This window comes from Drosophila persimilis, unplaced genomic scaffold (assembly GCF_003286085.1).
Source record: "Drosophila persimilis strain 14011-0111.01,24,50 unplaced genomic scaffold, DperRS2 tig00000652-arrow-arrow-pilon, whole genome shotgun sequence".
In the NCBI taxonomy this organism is placed as follows: Eukaryota; Metazoa; Arthropoda; class Insecta; order Diptera; family Drosophilidae; genus Drosophila; species Drosophila persimilis.
The window spans coordinates 1,211,484-1,236,066 of NW_020825329.1; the positions used below are offsets into that span (position 1 = coordinate 1,211,484).

At 37.5% G+C, this 24,583-nt stretch overlaps 3 protein-coding genes across 4 annotated transcripts; 2 read left to right on the top strand and 1 right to left on the bottom strand.

Moving 5' to 3' along the window:
- Positions 1 to 1,432: 1,432 nt before the first annotated feature.
- On the top strand, positions 1,433 to 3,606 carry LOC6602000 (NADH-ubiquinone oxidoreductase 49 kDa subunit). Its single transcript, XM_026990957.1, has 6 exons — positions 1,433 to 1,574; positions 1,648 to 1,772; positions 1,866 to 1,975; positions 2,327 to 2,528; positions 2,591 to 2,778; positions 2,832 to 3,606. The coding sequence occupies exons 1-6, from the start codon at positions 1,468 to 1,470 to the stop codon at positions 3,519 to 3,521; spliced, it is 1,422 nt and encodes a 473-aa protein (XP_026846758.1). The 5' UTR covers positions 1,433 to 1,467; the 3' UTR covers positions 3,522 to 3,606.
- A 163-nt stretch (positions 3,607 to 3,769) lies between these two features.
- Positions 3,770 to 7,506, bottom strand: LOC6602003 (transcriptional activator protein Pur-beta). 2 transcript variants are annotated; one of them, XM_026991025.1, is made up of 8 exons: positions 7,343 to 7,506; positions 7,207 to 7,269; positions 7,014 to 7,126; positions 6,428 to 6,530; positions 5,957 to 6,090; positions 5,779 to 5,900; positions 5,435 to 5,540; positions 3,770 to 5,361 (listed from the first exon to the last, which is right to left on the bottom strand). In XM_026991025.1, the coding sequence occupies exons 1-8, from the start codon at positions 7,386 to 7,388 to the stop codon at positions 5,206 to 5,208; spliced, it is 843 nt and encodes a 280-aa protein (XP_026846826.1). In that variant the 5' UTR covers positions 7,389 to 7,506; the 3' UTR covers positions 3,770 to 5,205. The 2 variants fall into 2 exon arrangements, with proteins under 2 accessions (XP_026846826.1, XP_002027056.1); XM_002027020.2 differs by having other exon boundaries at positions 5,957 to 6,075; positions 7,343 to 7,503.
- A 4,705-nt stretch (positions 7,507 to 12,211) lies between these two features.
- On the top strand, positions 12,212 to 22,541 carry LOC6602004. The gene is made up of 6 exons (XM_026991101.1): positions 12,212 to 12,542; positions 14,983 to 16,736; positions 16,907 to 17,551; positions 17,638 to 17,803; positions 17,907 to 18,269; positions 18,395 to 22,541. The coding sequence occupies exons 2-6, from the start codon at positions 15,196 to 15,198 to the stop codon at positions 20,816 to 20,818; spliced, it is 5,139 nt and encodes a 1,712-aa protein (XP_026846902.1). The 5' UTR covers positions 12,212 to 12,542; positions 14,983 to 15,195; the 3' UTR covers positions 20,819 to 22,541.
- The last annotated feature ends 2,042 nt before the right edge of the window (positions 22,542 to 24,583 follow it).

Consider the following 24,583-nt stretch of genomic DNA (forward strand, 5'->3'; position numbering starts at 1 on the left):
ACAGCCAACTAGGTTTTAAAAGAGGCAAATCGGTACTAGATAGTCTACTCTACGTAGACCACCTAGCTACCAAAGCCATTGCCCAAAAAAACATCTAACCTTAATATCCCTTGACTTCACCAAAGCTTTCCACAAAACTAGTCAGTCTCAGTTGTAAAGGTATTTCAACGATATTTTGCACTTAGTGGTCTTCTTACAGAGGCCAAGAATAGGTATTGGGATCGAGATATCTCAGAAAAATGCATTATTAGTTACTTTTTAAAGCAGCTTGGAAAACAGATTTTAACAGGAAATAGGAAATAAAAAGGAAATAGAGTATAAAAATTGTTGATAAGCAACAAGTCTTCAAATACCATTGACGTGAAAACATTTTTTTGTTGAACCTTTTTTGTTTAAACCTTGTTTAATCCTGTAGAAAGTTTATTCATAAATAAGATAAAACTATGTATATACATATGTGGGCAGAGCTGACGGTTTTTGTTTGCCAGCATTATTCTCTAAAAGCTTTTTTTTTACAAAATCCAATAAAAGCCAGTTTTTAAAATAAACCAGTCAAGTAGAAATTAAGTTCATTAATTGGATAAAATTATGAGGACTTGGCTGAGGGTTCTATATAACTAGTAATATTCAACGGAATATTAGAATCAAGGAATATGGGAGTAAAATAATGAAAATTGAATCATTTTAGCGCAGTTCAGGTGAAAGATATCGTTTTTTTGTAAGTTCAGGGGAAAGATGACATGGTTCTACAAGAAGAATTCACAATCAGTATTCAAATCAAAATTTGAGGCAAAAACAATCAAACAAGTCAAGTATTTAAAACAAGCCAGTCAAGCAGAAAATTGAGTCATTAATCGGATAAAATGATGTACATATGTATTTAGCTAGTAATATACGACGGAATATAAAAAACGAGGAATATGTAAAATATAACTTGAAATCGTCAGTAAATTTACGGTATATTTTTAAAGTGAGACGGTATATTTCCGAGGATCGGACGGTATATTTTATACCGCTTACGGTATTTTTAATACACTTCGGTAATTTGTGAGGTCAAAATTGACCCGACGGTATATTTACGGTAGATCGGTATATAATGGTATATTTTGTCAATTTCATCAATCTATAAATTTCATTTTCAACGTTATATAGAAATCCAATAAAAGAAATGTTTTAAATTAAGCCAATCAAGTAGAAAATTGATTCATCAATCGTATAAAATTATGATAGCATGGCTAAATGTTCTATATAGCTCTATATAGCTATATTCGACGGAATATCAAAAACAAGAAATATGTAAAATATAACTTGAAATCGTATATTTACGGTATATTTTGAAAATGAGGCGGTATGTTTCAGTATATTTGTGAGGGTCGGACGGTATATTTTATCGATAAATCCGCGGTCACACTGCCTCTAAATCAAAATAATTAATTAATTTTGCTGCATTAATTATTTTGGAGAGAAATGGCTTTCGCCAGCATTGTGAAACGTTCTCTGCGCTCCGGGTTGCAGTTACAGGGTTTTGGGTTACAGCCGCCGCAGTCCTCTGTAATAGGATGCGGCTTACTAAGGTATAGCATCGATCCGCTTACATAATTGTTGAAAATGTCTAATTTTTTAATTTATTTTTCCTCTTTATCCCAGTTCGCATCAGCACCGCCGTGCAGCTGCGAAATGGTACCCGGATCCGGAATTCATGAAGCAGTTCAGCGGCCCTGTGATGTATCCCGACGAAATAACTTCGCTCTGGAAAGTGCCCCCATGGAATAGTATGTACATTGCTGCGACACAGATGAAGTGGATAATATAATATAATATTTAACACTTCAACTCTTCACCTTCCCATCCAAATCTTAAATTAGGCAAAGTCACGCCCGTCGAAAAGTCGGTGCGCAATTTGACACTTAACTTCGGTCCGCAACATCCCGCTGCTCACGGAGTACTCCGGCTGGTGCTAGAACTGGACGGCGAGGTAAGTGTGAGAGGTTCCGCACAGATCCTCAATTGGATTTAAGTCCGGACTCATTGAAGCCCACTTAATCAACGGTTTATTGTGGGTCACAAAATAGTCCATTGAGGCCCAGAAAGAACATGAATTGGCGCATTATCCTGCTGAAAATTATTTTGAGCTTGATCTCTTATCTAAGCTAATGGTACCACAAATGGAGTTCAAAGAAGACGAAAATTTGTCGCAACTGAGCACAACAATAAGAGAAGAGAACTACATAGTCAAACCAAAAAAGCAGCTATTACTTTTTAAGAAAAATTGAAAATAATTTTTGCACATATAGCCATTTTATTAAGGTATGTAAACTTTTTGCAGACTGTTATGCGCGCGGACCCACATATCGGATTGCTGCACCGTGGCACGGAGAAGCTTATTGAGTACAAGACGTATACGCAGGCTCTTCCCTATTTTGATCGTTTGGATTATGTTTCGATGATGTGCAACGAACAGTGTTACTCTCTGGCCGTAGAAAAGCTACTTAATATTGATGTGCCTCTCCGGGCCAAGTACATACGCAGTGAGTATATTCAGATCAAATCATTACATTAAATATTTTTTGCATTTCTATATTCGCTGCAGCGCTGTTTGCTGAAATAACACGCATTCTAAACCACATAATGGCTGTAGGGACACATGCCCTAGACGTTGGCGCACTCACACCGTTCTTTTGGCTCTTCGAGGAGCGCGAAAAAATGATGGAGTTTTACGAGCGTGTTTCCGGAGCCCGTATGCACGCTGCGTATATTCGACCTGGTGGTGTGTCGTTGGTAATGTACAAGTGTTGTCAGAATTTTTGGAGATCTAATCTCTGAGCTTTCAGGATATGCCGATTGGTTTAATGGACGATATCTATGAGTTTGCCTCAAAATTCGCCGAGCGCCTAGATGAAGTGGAGGATGTGCTTAGCACCAACCGCATCTGGGTGCAACGTACTGAGGATATCGGCATTGTAACTGCTGAGGAGGCTCTTAACTATGGCTTCAGTGGCGTCATGCTTCGTGGTTCAGGCATCAAATGGGATTTGCGGAAGCAGCAGCCATACGACGCCTATCATCTTGTGGACTTTGACGTGCCGATCGGCACAAAAGGAGACTGCTATGATCGCTATCTTTGCCGCATCGAGGAAATGCGTCAGTCCCTGCGCATAATCGACCAGTGCCTCAATCAAATGCCTGCAGGAGAAATTAAGACGGACGATGCTAAAGTGACGCCTCCGTCGCGTTCCGAAATGAAAACTTCTATGGAGGCACTGATTCATCATTTCAAGCTATTTACTCAAGGCTTCCAAGTGCCACCTGGCGCCACATATACAGCTATAGAAGCTCCCAAAGGCGAGTTCGGTGTTTATTTAGTGTCAGATGGCTCCAGCCGTCCATATCGCTGTAAGATCAAAGCTCCCGGATTTGCCCACTTAGCGGCGTTAGAGAAAATTGGCAAACAGCATATGTTGGCCGATGTCGTTGCCATTATTGGAACATTGGACGTAGTTTTTGGCGAAATAGATCGATAGACGAAGATCATTTATTCAATATTATGCTTTCATGAACTTGTATATGAAAACTGGTTATTAAAATCAGAGTTATGGTCGTAACAAATTTGTTTTATTGTCTTTATATCCAAACACAGCAACATCGATTTATCGTAATCGACCCCGGAAAATTTCCTTTGACCATTGACGATTTATTGTTGTAATCCAAAACCAAAAGGGAAAAATCCAGTAATTTTTTTTATTTACTGTGGACACAATTCTCATTCCCATATTATTGAGTTTTAACTTTATTTTCATAGTACTTTCACATAACTCTTAAAATATACAATATGTATTCTTGCCAAACAACATCGAAGATAAACTTTCTGGGTTTTAAATATATATAATTATCTTTGTCATATCTATTTTAGCTTATATTTACCAGGTAAATATAAGAGTATAGAGGTTATAGCCAGACTCCAACTCCGTCACCGGCTCTCTATCGCATACGCGTCTTAACATGCCAATGGTCGTGTTAATATAACAAATTGCACACATCAGTATGCATGTACAATTGGGATTTGTTCTTTTTATGCAATGAAATAGCGCCCATTTTAATAATCTTACGATAATAATTCAATGCCATTCTCATTGAACTTAAAAGCTGAAAAGTCATACATAACACATTAAAGACTAAATAATTAATTTATACACATTGATGTCAATAGAAAAACTCCAACCAATAGGTAATTTGTCGCGTAGATATTTATAGGACTCGATTTGTTTTTCTCTAAAATAATAATAATAATACCCCTCTGCGACCAACAACTTGGATGTGGGGATGTGTGTGTCTGTGTTGCACTATCGAGTTATGTTTTTATAATTTAATTTGCTATGCATTTTTTTCGTATCTAATAATTTTTATTCTACGTGATCACATTGAAACTTTTGTTTTAAAAACGCTTTTAGGAGCTATTTTAAGATAGATATTTTGTAATATTTAACATATTATTTCTAGAAGCTTTAACAATTTGCAACGTACATATGTATTTACTATGAAAGTTTCAAAATGGCATTAACCTGATTAATATTGCGACATAATCTATCAATTAGCTAAATACATACATCTCCCATGACACACGAAATGTATCCGTAGCATGTTTCTATTATCGGCCGAAGCAAGGGTAAGACGTATGTACATCAATTTAGACATATAAATTAATCAAGAGGCATAGTTAAAAATATAATTATTCTTTTTTTTACATTTTTCAGATGCTTTCAAGCGGCGTCATTAATTTATGTCAATCAATAACAATTGTATTAGCCATCGTAAGAGACGTTGCGAGTGGCTTGGCTGAGGTATGTGAATCTGACTGAGTACACTTACATACAAGTTAATTCATTCGATTGTGTTTGAGTTGCTTGTTGGTTACGCTCAAGTTGTCTATCCTTTAACGCTAGTCGATTTAGTTAAACTATATTATAATACATAAACTAAAAAATACTAATACATCATTCGCTAAATGCTACTGTGTGTGTGTGTTTATATATATTTTGTTGTTTTTTTTCAAGCTGAAAAATTCACATATTTTAAGGTTTAGTTCTTTCGAACATTGCAAGCTTTTTAATTTTTCCGTCACTTTTAATAAGCTCTCGCGTTTGTTAGGAGCCAAGAATGATGCATGCATCTTTTAAAATTGCTTAAATTGGCTTTTATCAATACCCTTTATTTAAGACTATTTGCAGATGTCGGTAGATTAATGTCGGCAGTGATTGGGTCGGACGTTTTCTTCATTTTGTCGCAGTAATCATTAAAAATATCACGAAAGCGTATCCAGCATTTCTCCGGGATAGTTATTGAGGTCCGAAAATTGTTTTTCACCTATGACAAATCGTATCGTAATCAGATCTAACAGTCATAAATGTATTATTTTATTATCATTATTAATACGTACTTCACTTATCCGCATATAAACTCCACGATTATTTTGCCCAATATCAAAATAAAAGTTTTTATTATCAACCTTCATATGACGCTCTTCGGGCAAGTCCCCTTTAAACCTAATGAAAAAATAAATATTAAAATATATATTTCTTTTTCTGTTTTTCCATATTCTGTAATATCTAGATGTGTGCCCGGCAACGCTATTTTTACGCTATTGCTTTACATTGAGTAAAACAATGTTGGAAAAAAGGTCAAGCAGGATTGCAAAAAAATGAGATTTAAATGAAATCCTGAATATACATTACATGTACATATGTACTTATGAATAAATTGGAATATATATTTATACTATACCCTCCATCATTAGCCCCAAACTCTTCCAGTAAGTCTGTGAGCGCATCTCGAAACTCGATCATTCCTTGGGCTGGTAGTGCGATTTGCGATCGAGGCCCACCCCTTGTTATGGTTTGTGATACCTTTGAATAGGTATTGTTAGCCTATGTTTGTCAATAGGATATTTCATACATATTACCCGAAGGAAACGGCCACGGGCATTCTCCTTTAGATCCAAATAATATCTTCTATAATCTTTGATCATCATTTCGGACTTCAATTTACCATCCTCCGGCAAATTGTCTGTGTTCGGAGGGCCTGTGTTTTGACCAGCTTATTATTAATAATTATTTTATTAATTCCAAAATAATCTAACTAAAACAAAAGAAAATCGTAGATTCGGCTTGCCGATGTTGAAATACCCTTGCAGAATTCAAAAACTTGTCAATTAAGAACGATTACAACTACATTACAATGTTGTTTTTGCTTAGCACGTTTTTAATGCTAATTTGAATCGACTTTCTTTTCTCATTTGCCTATAATTTAGTTGTAGGCATTTGAAAATATTAAATTAAATAACTTTGATTGATCTGGATGGCATCTTTTGACTACCTAGAAATTATTTTCAAGTTCTTGTCCGCTCTGCAAGGGTACATCAATAATTTTGTACCTAGTGATGCATAGTAATCACTAAAGGATGATAAGTGGTCGCGAAATTCGGCAGCAGTTGAAAGGGCCAAGTATATTTGACTTCGTCTACCATCAGCGCCAATCTGAAATGAAAAAATCTTCCTCAGGTACGAGTAAAACCAATGTGAAGTCTAGTGCCCCGACTATACGACAACACGATAATAGACTGTTTTTTGACTCTTGCTATATAAATATAAAATTTCAGATTTTTATAAAATCTTAATGAGTTTTGTAAGATGAAATTTAATTGCCATTTTATAGCGCTGTTTTTGATTATAGCTATGTTGATTACATATGTCGAGAAGGATATTGAATAAATTGACTTTGTAGCTTTTTTTTTTAGTTTTTTGAGACGGAAACAGTACACAAATTTTTTATCGCTGGGTAGTCCGAAAGTGATATTAATTTTTAAGCCCTATATATGTACATATGTATAGGAATAACAAATTAAAATTGATGGCGTTTCTTTGGTCTATCTTAATACTGGACTGATGTCCAGTGTGGTGTAAGTTAATGTACACTTAAAGAAACAAAAAATGAATATGAGCTTTCGTTTTTTTTTTTACCTCGGCTACTTTAATAAAACGCCCGCGCCGATTTTGTTTTACATCTAGATAGAATCGCTTGGATTGTATTTGAAGCATTTTTGTAGCCAGTTCCTGTTCCACTGTACCGCCACCTTCAAGAAAATAAGAAATGTAGATGTAGATATTGATATTTATAGCTAAATGCAGTAATAGTAATAGTTGACATATGTACCTTTGCCAGAGGAATCGAAATCGTTTCTGCTTGAGGAACCCTCCATGTTAGCGACATTATATTCTAGAATAAACATTAGGGGAATGTTGGTCAGTGCACAGGCGACACACTCGCTGCTTCTTCCTCTTCGACATACTTGATCCTCCTGAGATGCCTTCATCTCCACTTCCAAGATCAGACATTACGAAATACTGTCAATGAACAATTTTTAGCTTGGTAAATTTGTGCGTCTATTTCGTTTCTTGACACTTCCGCTCTTTGGTTCGACTTCAACCCAGTCACTGCTCAATCCGTAGCCTACTATGAAAAAGTGCAGCTCAGCTCATCGTACATGTACATATGTTCAACTATTATTATTATTAGGTATATGCTAAAATGCTAATCTATTACCGAATCGAATAGATATGTGTATAATTTCATAGATGAAATGTTTTGTAGCATATATGTACATATGTATGGGTGGTTGGCATTTACAGCACCAGTAGGGACGACTGTCTATATTCCTTCCCAACAAGACCACTGTCCAACATATTCTGGACTTTACTGTAATATAATGTAGCTTTATATGTCTCCTCTCTGAGAGAAGTGTGCTTACTCTCTCAATTCTAACGGTTCTTATAACTTTAGGCAATTTTGCAATAGGGGAGCGAAATGGAGCACCAACAAAAATAGCACCAGTAACTGTTTTATGTAATGGCTTCTACTTTTCTGAGCTTCTTTATATTTTAAGTTCTTGATTGAATTAAAAATCGGTGGCTTTAGGTGATTGTGACAAGAAAGTTAAAAAATTTAAGTAATTATGGGTCTTGGAAAGCACTAAAGTGAAGAAAAAAGCCAAAGGTTCAAAACTTTCATTTCAGAAGGCAGGACCTATGCTAAGGTGTGGCTGTCTGTTGTTAAAACAAAAATGATTAGCAATGCTTTAAAATATGTTTTCAATAAGAAACAGATGGACGAAAGGCCGCGATATCCCCATTTCTCGTCAAGTACCAAAAAAGTTAGATCTTGTTTACAAGAACGTAAAATAGGTACTCGTAGTCCAAGGAAAATTCCACTTTTCACGGGAAGGCATAGGGCAAAAAAAAGTTTGGTATGCAAAATAGCAGTAAAGTTGGGACAAAGAAAAATGGAGAAACACCCTGTGGTCCGACTAAAGCCAAAATTTATTTTTTGGTGTAAAAGGGTCTTGTTCTTGTGTGAAACGACTACCGAATGCAGAATACAATCCCCTGACTCACATGTAAATTTATTAGACATAGAAAAGCAACCAAAATCGTATGGGCATGATTTTCGTACTAGGCAACATGTCTATGTCAATATCAAAGAAACAGTGATACTGCTTTATGCAGAATACGAAATAGAGTTGTTTTGTGTCTTCCAGCAAGAAAATGACCCAAAAAACTAGAAAGAAAGCTCGAAAGTAGTTCGAGCACAATTCACTTACTTACATGAACTCCATTGCTAATATTTTGGGTTAAGTTAAAAAATATGTTTTTAATGCGGAACCAAAGAACAATAAAGATCTTTGGAGTATCCTGCATGGTTCGTGGATCAATATCCCAAGGAAAAGATGCGAAAATTAGGTGAGCTTTAGTGTCAATATGTTGAGCTGCTGTTGTTGCTGCCAAAGGTTTTACAACAAAATTCCAACCTTTAAATACAACTAAAGTAACATAATTTACAAACAAATGAGGAAAGTTTCTTTGTATTTTATAGTTTTTTGATTTCTTTGTAAATTGGTTCTATTTTTGTTGGTGCCCAAATTTCTGGTAAAATCCTTTTCTTTCCAAATATTTTTATTTGGAGTTTGCAAATCATACCAGTGCTCTGGGATACGATAAATTATACCTTATATATTAGTCATTAGAACCATTACTTAAGCAAAATCCGTCAATTACACATCAGTCCCCTGGTGCTATTTTTTACGGCGTAGCTGTATATGTAAATATGTATGTACATAAGTATGTGCACGGTCACAACATAAGGGAATGGGAATGAACGTAAATTTATTCACGAAAATTGTCATATATACATAGGTTCATCACTGTTAGCGTTTTTCCTTACACACCAAAAACCTTGAACGAATTCGCAATTGCATGTGTACGTACATATGGATGTATCTGTATCTACGTACACACAGATACAATTCCGAAAAATGTATTTTTGCTTTTGAGTGTAAGTATAGTACGGTTGATTTATGAGCGTGTATTAAATTTGTGAGGAACTTCTGTCCTCAAACTTCAAAAACCAACATAAAATACAAAACTAGCATTTTAATTACTTAAAGTTTTTAATTTAAATAAAATCACAAATACGTACACACACACACACACACACGCACTTTTTCACGACCGACGAAAACAGTGTGACCTGATCCTCGGAAATGTAACAAAATATACCGTCTCATTTTCAACATGTATTATAAATATACCAATGAGAAAACGAACGAAGCCCACTTAGGCCCCCTATATTAAAACAAAAGAAAACAAACAACTTGACTTAAACCGCGGATATATTAACGTAATTTCTAATAACATTTCTTGTAGGTCCATCCAATCCTTTATATTTGCTTAAAAAATACCACGATAACTGCGATAAAATTCTTCAAGTTTCATAATTTTCGTGGCTAATATTTCAATACCCACTGGTCGGCAATGGGTAAATCTCTCTATGTCTATGAACGAAAATCATAGTCCTCAATTTTGGTAGTCGGCTGAATATTACTAGCTTGATAGGACCCTCATCCCTAAACACAGAAGTTTATCCCATTGATGATTTAATTTTCTATCAGATATGCAAATTTTAAATGCTTACTTCTATTTGGTTGTGCCTTATATAAGGTTTTAACAAAAAAGGTCAAAACATGAAACGTAAATAGTACGGAATGTCTCGTTATTTTTAAATGGTTTTCAAGCTGATTTGAAACGTAATTAACAATCAGGCAGGCTCCGGTTTTAACTTATTTTTGCGTTTTAAGCATAAACGCCCGTTTCCGGGAAAATATGCAGCGTGATACAAATGATTTTTATTTCAATTTCTCGTTTTAAAGAAAAACGACGGCAGAAAGTGCGCGACTTGGGACGATGAAGTCTTCTTAGATGCAACACCTAAGTATTTAACATGTCCGACGAACTGTGATGCATGCATATTGAAAACGGGTAAACCTGGTAAACCTGTAACCGAAACCTGTAAAGTACTGCACTTAAATACACACTTGTTGCTGCTGATAATAAATAATAGTAAAATATCGAAAAAAAAATTCATTACATCCCGACTGGAAATCGAATCCCGGTGTCTACATATACATGAATATATTTTATTGTAAATATTCTATTGAAAATATTAATTATACATTAATAAATAATATTATAATATATAATATGCAAAAATTATATTCAATAGAAAATATGAATAAAAAAATAGAAATAGCGGCTATTGTTTTATACAAATATTCCATCGATTCTCTGCAGCCCTAGCTAAATACCGTTACCGCCGTTACTATTCTAAATACCATTCTAGTATATTTCAGCTCCATCTCTGACATGGCCGTGGGAAAATGGTGCCATGGACAGCTGAGTGGGCAACGATAACGATATTTTTTTTGATTCGAGATGGCCAGATCAATGTGACCAGCGAACTTGGTTTTAATCAAGACACAGAATCCAATGATTGTTCTTTTGCTAACAACTGATCTCGGAGCAGAAATAAAAAATTAAACAAGTGATAAGAGAAAGAGAGAGAAAGACAGTTAACTCCTACATCCGGCTGGAAAGAACAAGAGAAAAGTGCAACGCAAAGACAGTGCTTTATCTCGAGGCTTTCCATCTTTGATTGCACCCTGTACTTAATTGATCTTAGATTGATCGGATTGATTTGATTTGATCGCTTCGCTTTGTTTTTGTTTCCCTTGTATATTATTTTTTAGTAGCCAAAAACAGACGAGATAACAACGTAACGTAGCGCCATTCTATACTATGTTAATTAATTAAATAAGAGTGTATGATAATTATTTTCCATATATATCATATACATTTTTTTGTATTTTATAAAAAATCCGTAGATGGATTACAAGATCACGACACCGATCCAGACATGAACTAATATTAAACATTGTATGTATTGTAAATTGTATGTAAATTGTGTATGTAAATTTATTTAAAATTAAAATTCTCAGGTGGTGAATGAATTTTGCGTGAGTCTCACCCTACCCCCTTCCATGGACAGAAGTCTTCTTCTTCCAAAATTTTTAATTTTACAAAAGTTCAGAATTTTGGGCGACTTTCGTTCAGTAGACACCAGAGGTGTCTGTGCAAGAGACAAAACAAAAGATTATGTATTCCGTACTAATTTATCGTAAAATGTGATCGATCATGATAAGGACCAAAATCATTTTCTATCAATAGCTTGATACATCAATCATCACTATTCCTTTATAAACCAAAGTCGCTTCACCTTTGTAAGAATGGAAAAACTACAACTTTAAGACTTGATTCGCAAGAACAATCCGAGTTTTAAATTAACAAAATCTGAAACCCCCAAGTCAGACAAAGCAGAGAAAGGATAGCCTAAAAGAGAATTGAATGAATCGTCGAACGAAAGTTAAAATGTAATTGTTCCTGATCAAATATCTTGGTATTGTATTGTTTAGTATTTTCTAATAACCTATTCGCACAAATAGGCGACCAAATTCCACGAATACATGAATAGTTAAAAATTGTATAAATTTGCTCAAAATATGTTGTTTAGCCCATTCATAGAAGAAAAAAGTTATTAACCTATCTAACTTAACATGGAAAAATGTACAAATGCTCTTCACCAATGCTTAGTTTAATACCTTTGGCTTACGTGTTTTCCGCGAAACGTTTACGAACACTAATTTTTCGTTTTGTCTCTCTCGCAGCAGACTTGACATAATCCCAATCACAAGCTTTTGAGCTTTCGTCTTTCAATTGCTTTCAAATTTGGAGAGAGATAGTCTCACGAACGCGTCCGGCTCGAGCAATCACCTCTGTACTCGAAAAAATCACCATCAAACCTGAAAAAAGTTGTCGAAATAGCAGCAGAATAAATGGCAGCTGTATCTCAATGCCGCCCAATGTATTTGTATCTCTCTCGCAGCAGTCTTAACTTAATCACAATCAAAAGCTTAAAGCTTTCGTCTTTCAATTGCGGCATTTTAGTGGAGACGGTTCGTGGCTCGTCGGGTTTTATTGAATAGCAGCTAAAAAATATCCATACATCATATCCATAGTTTTGTTTTGATTCCCGTGATTGTGATTCCCAGCAATCTGCAGTTATTTAATGCGCGTTTTGTGACACTCTAATACAAGCGAAACGTGAGTACATATCTATGTACTAGTCGCATGCATATTATGTAAATATATATCTACATAAATACTTATTTCTTGCTGGCTGGGGCTGCTGCTGCTCTTGCTCTCCCCTCCCCGTCCGCATCCACTGAGAAAAGCCAGAAATACATGCATGTGTACATAATAAAATACGAGTACCGTACCGCCGACCGACTCGCTGTTATTATACATATCTTTTGTGAACCGAATAAGAATGTGTTCGTATGTTTTGTACGAATTGGCCTTAGTGCTTATGTTAACGATATCTAAATTATTAGTTCAATCTATACTATATACATAGGTTATATTTTGGATCATATCTTCCTGTCTCGTTGTCATGAAACTTTTTGAATAATGACTACAATCGTAACTGTAATACTGTCCGGGAATCATTGACATTATAGCATTCGAGCATATGATATGTACATATGTATGTACTTATGTATGCACACATGTACATAGTATTTCCACGTATGTACATGAACCGGTTGATATGATGTATGTATGTATCGATCAATTGATATCTGGCTACAGATTCCCGACTATAGCCAATTGGCTACCACCACAAAAGGCGCCAATTTGAATGATGTGTGTTGTGAATGCTACTGCTTCAGGTGTTCGAATAGTTACAAATGTGCGCCTCAGTTGTTAAGTGTGTTCCTATTCGTAGTGTGCTATTAATTTTCCATGATGTTTTCTGAATATACTGGCCTGCACGAATGGCCAACCCAGCTCCAGCTCCCCATGACATCCCAGCAGAAACCACCCACCTACCCCATTTCAGCTCCTGCGTTGGATGCACTGTTTTGTTCTTGGTTCGATCTGTGTTAGCTTTCGACTCTCTCGGTTTGGGTCTGACTCAGTTGCTTTCGGGGCTCTTTCGTGACAGGGATACGTTGTACATGTGAACGAATGCGAATACGTATACTATACGCCTACATGCATATACATATGTACTTTGATAAACAGGGTGCCCGTGGCCCTACGCTGTTGCATAAACACTCAAGGGTGCAAATATGATTAGCTATACAGTTTTCTTTTCATTACTTGATTTTCGGCGTATAGCCAAATACTATAATATCACACTTATACCATCATATAATACCACCTAGCTAAAGTTTTTTGTTCTTTATTAGATGAGACGTTGGATCCGTACAGTGCAAAATATATCTATTATACAAGTATAATGATAAAGTACAAAACCCAACCTAATGGTATGCGCAAAAGGACTTACTAGGAAAAGTTAATTCACATTTACGTTAATATCTTTAGTAAATGATAAAAATTTAATTGAAGATATGTATATTGTTTAGTATCAATCCCGTTTTCGGTGTCGAACCCTGTAATTCTGAATAACTGTACACACAGCCCCACACATGCACACAGCCACACAATATATGAGCTTTTTCGTCAGTGCGGTGCGTACTGGTTTGGATGTTGTTGCTGACTTTGCTAAACTTTCTGGTACAGTAGTTTGGACACACATGTATGTACGCGTAGGTATATGTATAAACATACATACAGTCAGACATAGCTACATAGGTGCATATAAGATATGTATGTTTGGATGTACATACATACATATGTATGTACACAAGTATATGCATAACTTGCCATTGCCATTTTTCGCTTCGTTGCATTTGGGGGTTTTGCTTAAATATTATGTGTATGCATATTTCAATCTGTATACGTAGTCTAGGGTATGGTATGGTATTTGTAAATAACTTGTAACTTCCTATAGGCACTTAGATTCATCACAGTCGTAAATATGTATGTACATACAGATGTATATATACATAGCCAACATAATGTGCTGCCTAATATTTTTAAACAGCGATAATGATTGTAGATTCATTCACTCTACAATTGATGCAGTTATGTATACTTTCTGTAGAAGTAAAAATATATACATTTGCATATACACACATATACTATATATAATTCATTTTATATTATACTCATATGTAGAGAGTATATCACTTGCCACGTGCACGATCAGTCGCTCAAGTCGATCTTTGTGTGTCCATTACCTGTGAGGTGTAAGGGTATACTGAATTCATGCAAAAGTATATATCTACATATGTATGTAACATATATATTCTTTTACTATGTAGGGATTTGCTGGGTAAATGGGTATGGAAGAAAGGACACCACTGTTTTTCTTTAAATCTGTTTACTGGGAATATTAGTCAGGCACGAACTATACTTAGTTGACGAACTGTAATAATATACGAACAGTTGACTCTGCAATAATTATTCGATTATTGATGCTAATGAAGGATCAACGTGCATATGTATAAAATTTATGTATATTGTGTGAGCTAGTAACACATAAACGAAATGAATGCTTAGAATACTAACAAAAAAACGCTATATTTTGACACATTTATAATATGTCTTCCGTTTTTTTTATGCCCCATCTTTTCAGTCGTAGATTTGACGTGTCTGCTACTTTATTCTACTTATTCGGCGCGAATAACTCCTCTATAAAGCCATGAGAAGCGCACGGAAACTTATGTGATCAACTAAGAAAAACATATTCAGGTAGAATTAGATATCGACAAGTGAATCGGGATGGAATCGGGATAAAACGATTAATAACCACAGTTTTATATATAAATGGGCGTTTAATAACAAGGAGATGCAAGTGGAAAGGTTATTGCCAGAGAAGATCCCACTGATAAGTAGTTCCTTTACACATACGCCTAAAGTAGCTCCAATAGTCTTAAGAATATTGCCAACGCGAGAAAATATATCTTTCGCCGGTCAGGAAGGTTTAATTAGAATCCTGCAAGCGGCCTTGACTGACCTAAGTGTAAAGCAGAGAACAAAGGAGCCCACTGGTATTGAAATGGCATCTTCTGAGGATGGCAATTTGGGCACGACAACAGAGACAGTGACTATGACTGCGACATCGTCTGCGTCAGCATCAAACCCATATCATAGTAGTTCAACCCATAGTAACTCCAGCAAGGGTGCCGGGCGTTCGAATAATTGCAAGCGCCAGAAGTTTTGCGGTTTAGTGGAAACACCTAGCAGGAGCGGCGGTGATCTCGATGATTCCATTCAAGCTCCTGACGTGGCCCCGAATAAAAGTGTAGGAGATAGCGACGAATCTCAACAACAACAGCCACATCAATCTGTCACCGTTGAGAAGGCACAACCATTGCCAGTTCCAGCTCTCGATAGCTCCAGTAACTGTGGGAGCAGTAAGAGTCCTCAAAAGATTGGAGGCTATGATAACGATCTCTATATTGCCCCGGAGCAGGCTCTGGTTACGAGCGTGGAGTTGGTAGTGCCAGCGCCACAGACAGCAGCTGTACGACACTTGGAGGAGCCATGTAATGGGTCAGGGGGAGACTCATCTTTGATCAACACCAACAAACGGCAGTACAATTCGGGTGCTCTCTATGATGCCACTGGTTCCTCCAATTCGACAAAATATTTTTCAAATGATAAAATCGATGGTTGTGTAAATGACTCCTCCAATTTGAATGTAAGAATTCCTACTAACTTAGCATTAGCAGCAGCAACTGGTGATATTTTGCTGGCAGATCGAAGGGCTTCGATATGGGCTCCACATGATGAGGAGCAAGTGCAGGTAACAACGCCAGAGACAACGGCACCAGACGACACCAAGCAGGGTTCTGTGAATGTAGGCTCAGAGCTGCCTTATCGAACGGTACAGCAGCAACGACACTCTGAACTGTTGCTTCAGATCGAGAAAGAAAGCTCAGGAGCAAGTGAAGGACTTCCATTAACCCTGCAGCATCATCATGATAATTCGACACAGAGCCAATACGGGCAACAACAAATCCTTGATAGTCAGCTGCATAGCAATATGTATGCACAAATGATGCAGCAACAGCACCACCATCAGCAGAACATTCATGAGCAAAACTCCCGAAATCAGCAGCATGCAAACTACTCCAGCTATAACCCACATTTTCAGCATTCTGAACTCTTTGGAGTACATCACAGTGATCATCATCGCCAGCAGCAGCAACAGCTTCCACATCACATGGAGTGTCATGGGCATCTGCATCAGCCATCTCCTCTTGGCCAGCAGCAGCAACAGCAGCAGCAGCAACAACAGCAACAACAACAACAACAAATACACGAAGCTTATCACGATCTCATTATGGATGATTTTCACGAAGATCCAAACTCGGCGTACAAATTGTAAGTAATGAAAAGTATTCAGTAAAATAGGTATAATAATACTCTGATGTACTGAAGAATGTCTTATCGGCAGTATCATAATGAAATGGTTAATATTTTCTTGTGATTTTATGTTTTTATTCTCTATCTTAAATTTTTCCGCATTCTGTTATTACACTTGTCTTTTACAGAACGCTCTCTCCCGGTAATGTGAAGCCGGAAAATCAAGACGATGGCTACGAGACCAGTGCTGGCGATGTTCTGACTCCTAATTCCCACAGCTCATCGACACACTCTGTCACACCACAGCATCAGATGCAACACCCCAATATTGGGCTAATGCAACTAAGTCAAAGCAAAACGGAAGAGCTGGTGTCATCCCATAATACAGTAGCCGTTGCCGCCCCACCAGCTTCTGGCACCAATGGCAATCAGGCACAAGCTCCTCCGCCCCTGCCACATCTTTCCAGCAATGCTAATGCTGCTGGTGTTGATCCATATAGCTTCATGGGCGAGGAGATGCGCATGCTTTCGCCGGTTAGTCGCCATATAGAGGACGTCGCCTCAAATACGGCAAGTTATGCAGGCGTGCCGGCTCCAATTTCAGTGCCAAGTGGAAACACAGAGTGCTCTAGAGGGGACATATATCAACATCAGCATCCACAACAGCATATGCGCAACAGCGAGCCTTACAATGACATAGATAAAGTTGAGTCAACTGATAGCTCTCTCTGCGGTCTGCCATCTAAGCCAACTCCGAAGAAGAGAGGTCGAAAAAAGAAGCTTATAACTGAGGAAGACGCAATGCAAATGTCTGCATCCGTTTCTCAACCGGGGTAAGTACTGTCTGCATTTATATATTTGCCACAGGCTTAAGGAAGCGGGTATTTCATATATTTTGATATCGACTTTTGCTCAAAAGAAACTGTGCCGCTAATTCTGGCTGCGACGATGCTGCTGGCGATTCACTACTGGGAATGAAGCCCAAGGAGCGCAAGAAGCACGACAGATTCAATGGCATGTCCGAGGCGGAGGTCATTAAAAGGACTATTCCAGACCACCTATGTGATAATCTCGATATCGTTATAGTGAGTTGTAAATTTCGGATGAAATGCGATCACGTCACCTTATTTCCCAAACCAAGTCTAGTTTTGAGAGCTATTTTGAAAACCTTTCACTTACATTTTGCAGGTCGGTATAAACCCTGGTCTCTTTGCGGCATATAAGGGACATCACTACGCTGGACCTGGAAATCATTTCTGGAAGTGCCTGTACTTGGCTGGACTCACGCAGGAGCAAATGAGCGCTGATGACGATCACAAGCTGCTTAATCATGGCATTGGCTTTACTAATATGGTGGCGCGTGCCACAAAAGGTTCGGCTGACTTGACCAGGAAAGAAATCAAGGAGGGAAGCCGCATATTGCTCGAAAAACTGCAAAGATTCCGCCCCAAAGTCGCCGTTTTTAATGGAAAACTTATATTCGAAGTTTTCTCGGGTAAAAAGGAATTTCACTTTGGTCGTCAACCTGATCGGGTCGATGGCACTGACACAGTGAGTTGTTATCTACCGACTGTGAATTTCAATCATTTAAATGTCAATACAATTTTTTTATTATTATTTTTTTTCTTTTGAATTTCCCATACGCGAAAAATGACAAAAATTCTATTTTATTGCAGTACATTTGGGTGATGCCTTCATCATCAGCACGATGCGCACAGCTGCCACGCGCCGCAGATAAAGTTCCCTTCTATGCGGCGCTAAAGAAGTTTCGCGACTTTCTGAATGGTTTAATACCTAACATTGATGAGTCAGAGTGCGTATTCACAGATCAGCGCATACGTCAATGCAGTGAGCAGCAGCAGCCTGATGTCAACAATACTATACAACCGCATGCTGAACAGCAAGTTGGCTTGATATTTGTCGATGGCGGTGGTGGTGGCGGTGGTAGCGAAGGTGGAAGTGTTGAAGGTCCTAGTCAGATGTCTGAGAAATTATTGCCACATATGACTCCTAATGTGCCATCGCCTAACAGTGTAAATGAACGCGGAACGTTTGCATACACCGGCGATGATAATACTATAAGAAATGCACCAAACACCACTATTGGGGAAAACACTTATTTGTTTGGACATCAGCAGGCTTTACCACAGCAGCCTCAAGAGAAAAAGAAACGCGGCAGACCAAAGAAGGTGAAGGGGCAAGAAATGACTGATCCTTCCACAGGAAGCAAAATCACAATGAGCAGTCAACAAATGGCACACCACGACTTTAATAATATTATGAATCTTTCCATGATTGCGGGTGGAGGCAATCCGGAAATGCCAAAAAAAAAGCGAGGCAGGCCAAAGAAACTAAAACCCACAATGGATAACATAATACCAGCCAAGCAGCAACATCACCAACATACTAATGCAAATCCCAACTCACAGCCACCAGGATTGTCTGCCATGCACCCGCTCTCGATGGAACATATTGCATCATCACCACAGAGCAACCATCAGATTCCGCCCAGTCTATACAATACGCCGCCACCTTCGCATATACTGTATACGGCATCGGCGTCGCCAATGGCTTCCCCAGCACTAAACTGCAACTACACTCAAATACACGGACATGGAACTCCGCCAGTGGGTCAGTCGGTTTCTGCTGCTCATGGTACGCCACCTATTCTTGATCAGCAGAATGATCACATGCTGTCCCAAAAACAGAGCCAGCCAATGGGATTAGGCATCGGCATTCGAGATCAACCGCACCTAGGCGAAACGCCGCCGCCTAATTCTCCAAACATGTGCACCGCAGTCGATTTCGATCAACCAGATGATAACCCTGATGGGCAAGGCCGGGAGCAGACCCAAGGGCAGGCACAGGAGCAAGGACTCGGCATGGGGCAACAGCAATCGCAAACCGTGGACAAGGCCCAATATGTTAGTCCTGGCCCTGAAGCAGATGTTAACGCAGTACATTCTCAGGATCATTATCAGCAGTGGATTTCACCGCATACGCATCAAGGCCAGAAACCAATTCTTCAACAAATGCATCAGCAGCCACAGCCATTGCAGTACCATCAGGAACCGTCGGAGCACTGGCAGCGCTATGAGGAGCAAAATCCCTATTTGCTAATGTCTCCCCACCATCAGCTAGAGCAGAGTCCTCAACTGGGAAACTTGCAGAGTCAGAACCCAAGTACATCTGTCCAAATCGGGTCAGATGTCGCACGTAAGAGCTTGTCGGGCTTAGAGTCACTGGTTGATCAAATCCCCGCTATCAGAGAGCATGATTCCACCCCCATACCACCAGCAACGGCAGCAGCTGCTGCTGCCGCTGTTGAAAGTCGATTATTGGGTCTACACCAACAGCAGCAGCAACAGAAACGTTGCCACCAGGACAACCCAGTACAGGTGGAGTCAGGCAGATCTGCGAACGACGGTAGCAATGTACTGAATAATAATTTTTCTGTTAGCAATCTCGCTGCCTCTGCTGCGACAACGGACAACGTAACTGCATATACCAGCAGGGCGGAAACCCGAGGCAGCAGCGAAAGTAGTAATAATAATCAGAATAATTGCAGCACCAGCAATGAATATGCCATCCATAGCCCCACCGGTTATCCGCATCATGCCACACATTTGATCACTAGCGCGTTGGGAGCAACAATAAATAATCCAGAACCACATCCGCATCCACACCCACACACACATCCTCATCCACATACGCATCCACAAATGTATATGGATCATGCGCACATTGCCAGTCATATGGCTCATATGCCACCAGTAAATGTGAATTCAGTGTACGCGTCAACAGCATACGGATCGCATCCCCAACATAGCACAGGTGGTCCAGGCGAATATGCTGCCGCTCATGGCCACTACGGTCTGGGCAGTCCTGTGCAGGCTACAGGCAGCACAACTACATTACATGTGCCAAGTCCAAATTATCCATATGCCCACCCGTATAGTCACACCACGCCACAGGCAAACTATCCATCTTATGGTCATCCCCATACCCATCATCACTCCCACCATAGTCATCCTACGCATCATCTCAGCGTTTTTGATCGTCTCAAGCCGTCCGACATAAGCGGATACGGAGGTTTCTGATTTAAGCACCCAGAACAAGAACAACAGCAATTGACGTAACCAGAATCACAACGATACGAATAATGCGGCTCGATGCGAATGTAAATCGTAGGGTACGATACAGCTACTTTTGCGTCTCGCCGCATCTCAGCAATATTTATCAATCTCCGGCCTTGCCGATTCTAGTTTAAGTAAACCTTAGATTTTATAAGTAAGATAACCAAAGACTTCGCCCAATAGATTTTTCTTTGATGTAGCGTTACATACTAAAATTGGAGAAAACAATAATAATTGAATATAATAATAATATATACGTAAACGAAAATTAAATTTGCATAGTAACAAAAAATTTGTTACTTACTCGAACTTACAAACAGTTTGATAATATTCATCTACTAGAGCCTTGCATGAACCGAAAGTAAAGGATACATTATAAGTAATGTGAAACTAACACCCTTCGCCGTCGCAGTGTGATCGCATGATCCAAGTCCCCTAAACGAAACTTTAAATGGCGTCTCGTTTGAGGGAAAAATTAAACTACATACATATACGAATAATATAAAATGCCTATGAATGATGTATTTTTTGCTTGATTTTATGGGACATTGCCAACATTAAAACCAACGAATTTAACTTTTTAATTTAAAAATGGTAAGCAACGAGCCTGAAAACCTCTGTAACAACTATTGCCCGCCATTTTCATTATGTTTAGGTGATAAGAATCAAGACGGTCAAAACAGTGATAAAAGTGTAGCAACTGCCTTGAATACTGATATAATAGAAACTAACAGTAGATTTATGCATGGCTCTTATAAATATATACGAATACGTACAAATATGAAATGCGAATATTAACAAAATGAATACTCATGTAAAATCGTAACCATTTTAACTTGTTTAATGAATGATATCTCAGTTTTGATTTTATTTAAATACTGTATACCGTCACGAATTGAATTTTTGTCGGAAATTGTCACAAATGAAGACACATCAAACGTTTTGATAAACTAGAGGTAATATCCGGTACTTACATGTACACCAATTCACTGTTGCAATTTAACTATTGGGTAACCAAACAACAAGATCGAAAATAGTAGTAGCTACTACCAATGTCAATGTACATACTACATAAATACATACTATTTGCATACATATGTATGTATGAATATTAATATTGATATACTCTTGTATGTATGTAAATACTTCACAATGGGCAAAATGATGTACTAGACATGTATGTATGTATGTTCGTTCAAAGTGTCCTACTAATAACTATTAAACTAAATGCATACGTGTGTGGACACTGCGAACTTAAATTTAATTACACAATGTTAAAAGGTTATAAGCAAAGGATTTATGTACTTTACATAAATGATTTTGTATTTTATGTAATTCTAATATTATTTACATTTTTATTAATGTATGTTAGCAACGCATTACTATAACAATAAAATCAGTTTTTAAAGGTGCAACCAATAAACAGTATACGTAGAATATTCAACGGAACACCAACGTAATATTTTGAGCGGCTGATTGGTGACTTTTGAAATGAATCAACTATTACCGCCATAACGCGTATATTTATTTAAATATAGACAAAAATTTACAAGCTTCCATAAAAACTGTTTAAAATAATATACAATTTGTTTTATAATCAAAGTCCAGGTTATATGAATAGATACTAATTGTTCATTGTGTGCTTTGAGTAAAACAAACTTATTACCGAAGAGTATTGCATTACAACTTAACGATTACTGTCTAGGCAGAATAAATATAATTCTGTGCTAAAAAAGGTCTCTATAATAAGAAAATTGGGCCATTTTCCGCTGTAATGCGAAGATTTCTAACGTTTTAAACTGCCTTAATAAGTTGATTAAACGAAAGCTGCAAAGAAAGCTTAGTTAATTGGGAAATTCTTCGATTAGATATTTCGCTATGTGCGTTCATAACTGGAAAACAAATCATCACATTTTAAATACCGTTTTCAATACCCAAATAACAATTTGAAGAACGTTTTGTCGGTTATGTATATACATTAATAAATGTATTCATAATAATTTCTGATCCGTTTTGTTATGTACATATCATAGTGCGACTGGTACGGTACTGTACCTCCGAACACGTACACATTCATAAACAATTATCTTATCATAGAACATTTGTGCCAAAACATCGATCGTCTTTTCCCTGTGGTGTTGCAGATTTTGTAATCTATGTTATATCGAATACTGAAGAATAGCAAATTTGCATTGCATAAAAATGTATTAAAGTTTTTCACTATATTTGTAATTTTTTTCGTTTCTGGAGAGACCCTACGAAATCGTTTTCCATAAATGTCTGTCTCCCATAAGTACATTCGAGTACGGCTAAGCTTTTTTTCTATATGTCGAAATAGAGAAGTTATCGAAGCAGATTTAGAAGTTTTAGGAAAAGGTTTTGAAGCATAAATAATTACATACAAATTCATATGCTTACTTATATATAATTGTGACATAAATACAGATGTAATTCGGAAGACTGTGACGAAATGTGTATATTGTGTGTATTAATTAATTACTATTTATATATATTAAAAAGTAGCACTAATGTACGTATGTATATTCTTATATATGTATATTCGAATATGTTTTACTAAGATAATATTTCATATCTATGTGTTTTTTTTCGTTTGCTCATTGTAGAAAATGCAAACACTTTCTAGGCCATAATAAATCCTTAAATGGTTTATATTTTCCTTAAATGAATGTAAGTACTGTTCATGATATTTCTCCATAATTCTTCTGTCTGGTCAAATGGAAAAAACGTTACTATCAACAACTATATTATTGTAGGAAAACAATGTAAGACATCTTTATTTTATTTATTTTTTTATACCTACGGATGTAAATTCTTGGAATTTGTTAAAGGTTCAATTGTCTATTAGAACGATTAGTTCATGCCGTATTAGGTATTATAGCTATAAGATGTTCGACTTTCTCGATACCTGCTTCATTCTTGCTACTGAGACGCGTCTTTGCCAATGTGGGGTCAGAGCGAGTATAAGATTTTGCAGTCGGAGGTCAAAAGTCGACAGTTGTTCGCTCTATACTAACAAGCTATACTAACATATTAGTATATTATATAGATTTCTGTCCCGGGCCCTGTCATTATTATAGCCATGATGATGAAAACAATTTCCAGCATACTCCCAAATATTATAAAACTCGAATCATTCGATACAAAGAGCAAAAAATATGTAAGAACTAATATTAGAACATATGTAAGTAGCGGTTGCGGTTCGTCTCTTTCTCACTATGTTTTTCCCATCGCTCATAGCAAGAGCGAGCTTTGACGTCCTACAAAAATCCCTCCTGTGCCTTTGGAGAATTCCGATACCAAAAGACAAAGGATGCGCCACCAATCGATTTCGATACAAACTCCGCCGTTCACGTATAATTACGTAAAAAACATTTTGTATAGGTTACATTACATATAATATAATATATAACATATACATATGTACATCATATCTATCTCAGGATATAATTCGATTTTTTTGTACCGATCCGGCTCTGGCGCTCTCTGCACACTCGTTGCCTACGGGCAATGTACGAATTCCCTAATGATGGTGGTGAGTGTCGTAGTGAAAACGCCATCATGAAGTAGAATGTCTTATTTCCTTCCCTAGCCTCTTAGGAAAGTTTTAAGCCAAGGATGCTTAAGTGTTATTTTGCCAACGTTTTGCCGTGCCAAGTTTTAACTCTAATAATTGAGTGCCCACTGATTAAGGGCAGACACTTTCACGCT

Coding starts and splice junctions, on each gene's coding strand:
- LOC6602004 (XM_026991101.1), top strand. CDS start 15,196: ATGCAAGTGGAAAGGTTATTGCCAGAGAAGATCCCACTGATAAGTAGT. Junction 17,552..17,637: donor GCATCCGTTTCTCAACCGGG/GTAAGTACTGTC, acceptor TTTGCTCAAAAG/AAACTGTGCCGCTAATTCTG. Junction 18,270..18,394: donor GGGTCGATGGCACTGACACA/GTGAGTTGTTAT, acceptor ATTTTATTGCAG/TACATTTGGGTGATGCCTTC.
- LOC6602003 (XM_026991025.1), bottom strand. CDS start 7,388: ATGTCTGATCTTGGAAGTGGAGATGAAGGCATCTCAGGAGGATCAA. Junction 6,091..6,427: donor TGATTACTATGCATCACTAG/GTACAAAATTAT, acceptor ATTAATAATAAG/CTGGTCAAAACACAGGCCCT. Junction 5,541..5,778: donor TTTGGGGCTAATGATGGAGG/GTATAGTATAAA, acceptor TTTTTTCATTAG/GTTTAAAGGGGACTTGCCCG.
- LOC6602000 (XM_026990957.1), top strand. CDS start 1,468: ATGGCTTTCGCCAGCATTGTGAAACGTTCTCTGCGCTCCGGGTTGCAG. Junction 1,575..1,647: donor ATAGGATGCGGCTTACTAAG/GTATAGCATCGA, acceptor TCTTTATCCCAG/TTCGCATCAGCACCGCCGTG. Junction 1,773..1,865: donor GAAAGTGCCCCCATGGAATA/GTATGTACATTG, acceptor ATCTTAAATTAG/GCAAAGTCACGCCCGTCGAA.